The following is a 5,073-nucleotide window of genomic DNA, read 5'->3' as shown; positions in this document are numbered from 1 at the left end:
GGGGGGGCACAAAGGTTGACCTAACATTATCGCTTCTCCCTGGCCTACTTCTGTGCTGAAGCTTATAAAGACGCCCCCCAAATCCCATCCAACAAGTAGTTTTGATTCAGTTGGACATTTCATTTTGGGATCTATTCATTATGCTTATATACACCAGCATACTCAACCTGAAGAGGTGAGAGCGCATGGGAGGAAACACATGTGGTGTAGCTCAGCTCAATCATCCATGAATTGTTTTTAATAATTAAGTACCAGAACTCTGCAAGGGCTGAAAGGTTCTATATAATCATTCATCCTCATTAAAGATACTGCTAACTCTTCAAATGTGTGTTAATCAACTTAATGATTATGCATTTGTTAATTGCACAGTTGGGATAGAAAATAATTAGAAGTCTGTATTAAAGATGCACAGATTCTACAAAAATGGCATTTGGTTATTATGGGAGGGAAGGGTGTTTAAGTAAAAATAGCTTTTAACAACATGTCTGTCGTTACTGCTATTAACGTTAACCTAAATATGCTGTTTCCCCATCTATAAAATGATTCACACAGGCGTGATAGCACGTGCTGTCCTGCGCCACATAGCATTCTTAGCATAGATCAGCGGTGGAGGCCTGACAACCCCAATGATGTCCCTTCCGAATATTTTTAGGAAATCTGTTTTCAAAGTAAAACATTATTTTGTTGTCCAAAAGAACCATGCTGTTGATTTGTCCTTCTGATATTGCATTTGATGCATTCAGGGCCCGATGGCGACAAGTGTAAGCTCCCACTGAAATCAGCGGACCCCCATGGATTCCTTTCACTGCATTTCTGGAGGAATAAGGATCCTTATTTACATAGAGCTGGTGATGCTCTGTTTAAATACAGGAATAATTGCTTCAAAGCATAACCTTGGGTCTGACCCCAAAACCACCACATTTCTAAGATCTGTTCTGGAGGTATTTTCTCACTTAGCTGAATTGACCTCCACTTAATCTAAGAACAATTCAAGTTACCTGCTGCTGCAAAGGTCCTTTGAATCCTAAATTTTCTGCCATGCACAGTGCTTGGCTCTCCTTTACACCTTCAAAAATATCGATTTCCTCCTGGTACAATAAAGTGCATAAACGGAATTAAGATATTCGATTTGAGTGGAGATTAATAACTTCAAAAAGAAAATGCTTATTATATATTTGCAAATTAGTAATTAAAGTATGGCTGTTTGCCAAAGTTCTCCAAGGCTGAGGCTATAGCAGCTGCCTATAGGGTATGTTATAATTACCACACCATCTATGAAACAGTCCTTCGAAAAACTATATAATTCTTCAGGGTGGCATGCTGACAAGACAATCTGACACCAGTTTTCACTTTTAATTACTGTACAGATGGCACTGACGAATATTTAGTCTGTTAATTTTTATGACATCTTCTGGAAACTTTCCCAAGCAGTGGTGTCACTGCCCAGTAATGTCACGAAGTTTATATAATTTCAAAATGTGCATTAAATATTTTCGCAATTTTTACATAATTATACTTGTTTGCATCAATTATTTCCCGATACAAATAGCTTATCTATTCTCTATTAAGCCACAATGACATTATAAATACTTAAATGCAAAAGTCAGGATTAAGAAGTTAGTACTTCTCAGCAGTCATAATACCTTAAAAATAAGTTCTGGAGTGGTAGCTGCCACTTCTTCTATGTCCACACCACCCTGTGGGCTGCCAACCATAACAGGTCCACTAGAGGCTCGGTCCATCAAAATCGCAAAGTAGGTTTCCCTTGAAATATCCAGAGCTTCTGCAACCATCACCTAAAAATTGATATGGAGGGCAGGGGGTAAAAGTCAGTCTTTTTAACAGGTGGCCCTTGGCTAGCGAGAGTCAATCATAATCCTTATTCTGTTGATGCATCTGGGAGTGCTGAATATCATACAAGGCAAATATTAAAAGGCAAAACGCTTGAATGAATTAGAACAAGTCAAAAACAACATGTTACTCTGCAGTGACCTGCTAGTAGATATTATGGTGACTTTCATTTCCAAACGCTGCCCTGAAGTCATTACTTTGATACCTGCTACCCCATTATCCTGAAAGGTACCACCAACTTGGTTAGCCTAACAGTGTTTCATGATTCTTAGCATTTTTCTTACATTGCACTGTCCCAAAATCAGAGATTTCCTTGGCCATTTTCATTAGAAGGAAAGTTAGATTTGCACCTTATAGACTAATTAAATCAGAGACGCATTTTTATTTTTAATGAGAACATTTAGTAAACTAGGGAAACAATTTTTTCTTTCCCAGAAAGAAACTCAAAGCAGGAGGAGGAAAATGGCTGGTGACATCATGCAGAAAATCCTGGTGCTCTCTTCTCATTCTTTTGTGGATGAAATACATGTGGCAGGTTATAGGGCACCAGTGGCAAGATGCAGCGTAATCCTATAGAGCCTTGGGATACAGCAAGACATAAGACGGCCGACCCCAGAAGAGCTGGTGGCCTCATTGGCAGTACTGCTTCCTCAGGAGATGCTCTCCTACGGACGAACTTATACCAAACCTTACCTTTCCGTTATGCTGTTAGGTCAATGGCTCCTGTACAGATTTCCTACTAGCAATATGCATGCTACTACAGCTTTACACTAAAACCCTACAGCTTTTCACATTCCTTCCACAGAGACACTGGGATACCTCTCTGGGGCCTCGCTGCACTGCATGCCACTAATAAGCTAGAAGCAGATGAAGAGCAAGTTGCAGAGCTGTTGCTTCCCTGCTTGCCCCAAATCAGCATCCTTTTGCTCGCTAGCACCACTATGAGCTAAGGAACCCCTTCATGTCCCTAGCTGATGGAGTATCAACAGGGGCTTTATGCTACACCTGTGCGCTTGAAATTCATGTGTACTCTCACTTGCAGTGAGACTGAAAATGAAGTACTGCTCCTGTATTTTAATTATAACCCCCATCTGTGTGAAACAATGAAAGCACCACAGACAGCACCCTTTCTGTAAGGGTACAGGAATAACTGGGCTCAGCCCATCCAGATTATTGCTCATCATATTTGTTAACTAAGAGGAGTAGCAGGAATTGATGAGATTAGATGCCCTTTTGTACTTGCGGAGACTCACTAACATAGCTCTCTTGGCATGAGGATACCAAATTACTGTAAATATGCCATTTAAATAATCTCCTGCAGTACTGCATTCTCATCACATGCAGTGCTAGCAGTAGGTATACAGCTCTACTTCCAGGGCTGCAGTTTTCTGTTTAAAATCAGGCCAAGTGCAGCAAAGAGGATATCAAAGTGTGCTTCCCTACAATGCATTTGCCAGGGGCTCTAAGCCCCTGAAGCCAAAGAATCACGTTTGAGAAAATAGTGTGGTTCACTCTCCTCCGCTTCCATTCACACGCAAGCTTATTCACTGAGACAGCCAATAAGGTGAAGATCAGCCATGTCAGCTGGTGATGGTGACTAACAAACCCCTTCACTGGAAACCGCAGAAAACATGAACTGAGTTTCCGTCAGGTAATAAATAAGTATCAAAGAAGAACAACTGGATGCTCTGATTGGTTATAAACCAATGGCCTTAAAGAGTGACCTTCAATGAAAGCTTTGTATATATTGTTATGCAGGGCATAGCCATAACTTCATGCAAAAATTACATTCAGCCAAATTCAGGGCTGAAAGAATTCTGTTTTAGTCAAGCCAATGGCCCAGACTTTTAAAATATAAATTTAATTGTAATACTCCTAGTGTCATGACATTCTGCATGCCTGAGAGGATGTATCCACTGAATAACTGTTTCTGGGTTTTCATAATAGTAGGAATATAAATAAGGAAGGTGCGCTATAGTTTTACCCAGTTCAACTCTGTGCCGTCCTGCTAATGAGCACGAGAGAAAGAATGCACCTACCTTAAGCCAGGCTGTACATCTTTAGAGAACAAAAAACAAAGAGAGATAAGAAATTAGAGTTTGCCACTGTTGATTAGGAAGAAGGGAGGGAAGAAGCTATTTGCTAATGGAGATATGACTGGGAAGGAGTTTCGACCCTCAGAATAATCTCGCTTCCTTTTCCTCTCTCTTGCTTTCTTCCTAGAATATAGGGAGATCTAAAGGAGCAGTTCAAACAAGCCACTGTTCAAAAGCAGACTAAAGAAAACTAGGGATGAAGGAAGCTGCTAACAAACGATACAGAACTACTGTATTTTTTACAGGATGCCTATTCCTGGATGTTTTAAAGGAGGTCTACAAGCTGGCACTATAAGCTGCTTGCTATTCTTGTTACTTTAACAAGCACAGATTAGTTTTACCTGGACATCGTGTTTAGGTTTTACCTGTATATAGGGTTTGGCCTTCTCGGACACCCTGCACCAGTATATCATCAGTCTACGCAAGTACTGGAGCCAGTTGCTGGAGTTCTGAGTTGAGCAAAAGCACCGGTCAGATGATACCAGGACCATGGGGCCTCATCCTACCTCATTCGAGTTCTCCAAGCAAAGCCACCTGAACGCTCATGAGCCAAGAACACCAGACAGAGCGGCTTTCTATTTGGTATTAATGAGGGACATATGCAAATGGTTACTGAATTAGAGGAGACAAGTTGTGAATATGTGTTATCCTGTTTTTCACAGCTGCTTTGTATAGAAATATCCAGGAAGGGCAGAGGCAGAGTATTTTTGAGGCACTCTAGTAACGCCACGTTTTCCTAATTTAACATGTAGCTGCCTAAACTGCCTCTAAAATCAACTAATTTCACAAGAAAGTCTCAAAGGACCTTTGACATTGAATCATGTTTGAAATTTTAATTTTCTTACTGCTTAAAAGGAAGTCAGAGGTATTGGATTCTAACTAGTTGTCATGGGAAGCAAAAGACCGGTGCCCTTCAATAACAAGACTCTCCAAATTTCAGGGTGCCATAAGATGACCTAATGTAACCTCACAAACTAGCTGCCAAGCAGGAAAGGAGCTATGGGGTCTGTTTGTTTAAGAAATATAATCCTAAGTAGTGTAGACATGTTTTAACTGCTTTTGCAGGCACAGAAGTGGAGAGAGTCATCTTTTTTCCATTTAACAACTCTATTTTTTTTTTTTTTTT

At 40.4% G+C, this 5,073-nt stretch overlaps 1 protein-coding gene across 1 annotated transcript in view; it reads right to left on the bottom strand.

Moving 5' to 3' along the window:
- The window catches only part of SUCLG2 (succinate-CoA ligase GDP-forming beta subunit), a 158,445-nt gene that overhangs the window by 100,041 nt on the left and 53,331 nt on the right, over positions 1–5,073 (bottom strand). Inside the window, exons 4-5 of the mRNA XM_019504793.1 lie at positions 1,644–1,796; positions 999–1,088 (exon numbers count right to left, since the gene is read on the bottom strand). Coding sequence (XP_019360338.1) covers positions 999–1,088; positions 1,644–1,796 — 243 coding nt within the window. The remainder of the gene's footprint in view (positions 1–998; positions 1,089–1,643; positions 1,797–5,073) is intronic.

Source organism: Gavialis gangeticus, unplaced genomic scaffold (assembly GCF_001723915.1).
Source record: "Gavialis gangeticus isolate Ggan-Ray unplaced genomic scaffold, GavGan_comp1, whole genome shotgun sequence".
In the NCBI taxonomy this organism is placed as follows: domain Eukaryota; kingdom Metazoa; phylum Chordata; order Crocodylia; family Gavialidae; genus Gavialis; species Gavialis gangeticus.
This window is presented reverse-complemented; position numbering and strand designations above follow the sequence as displayed.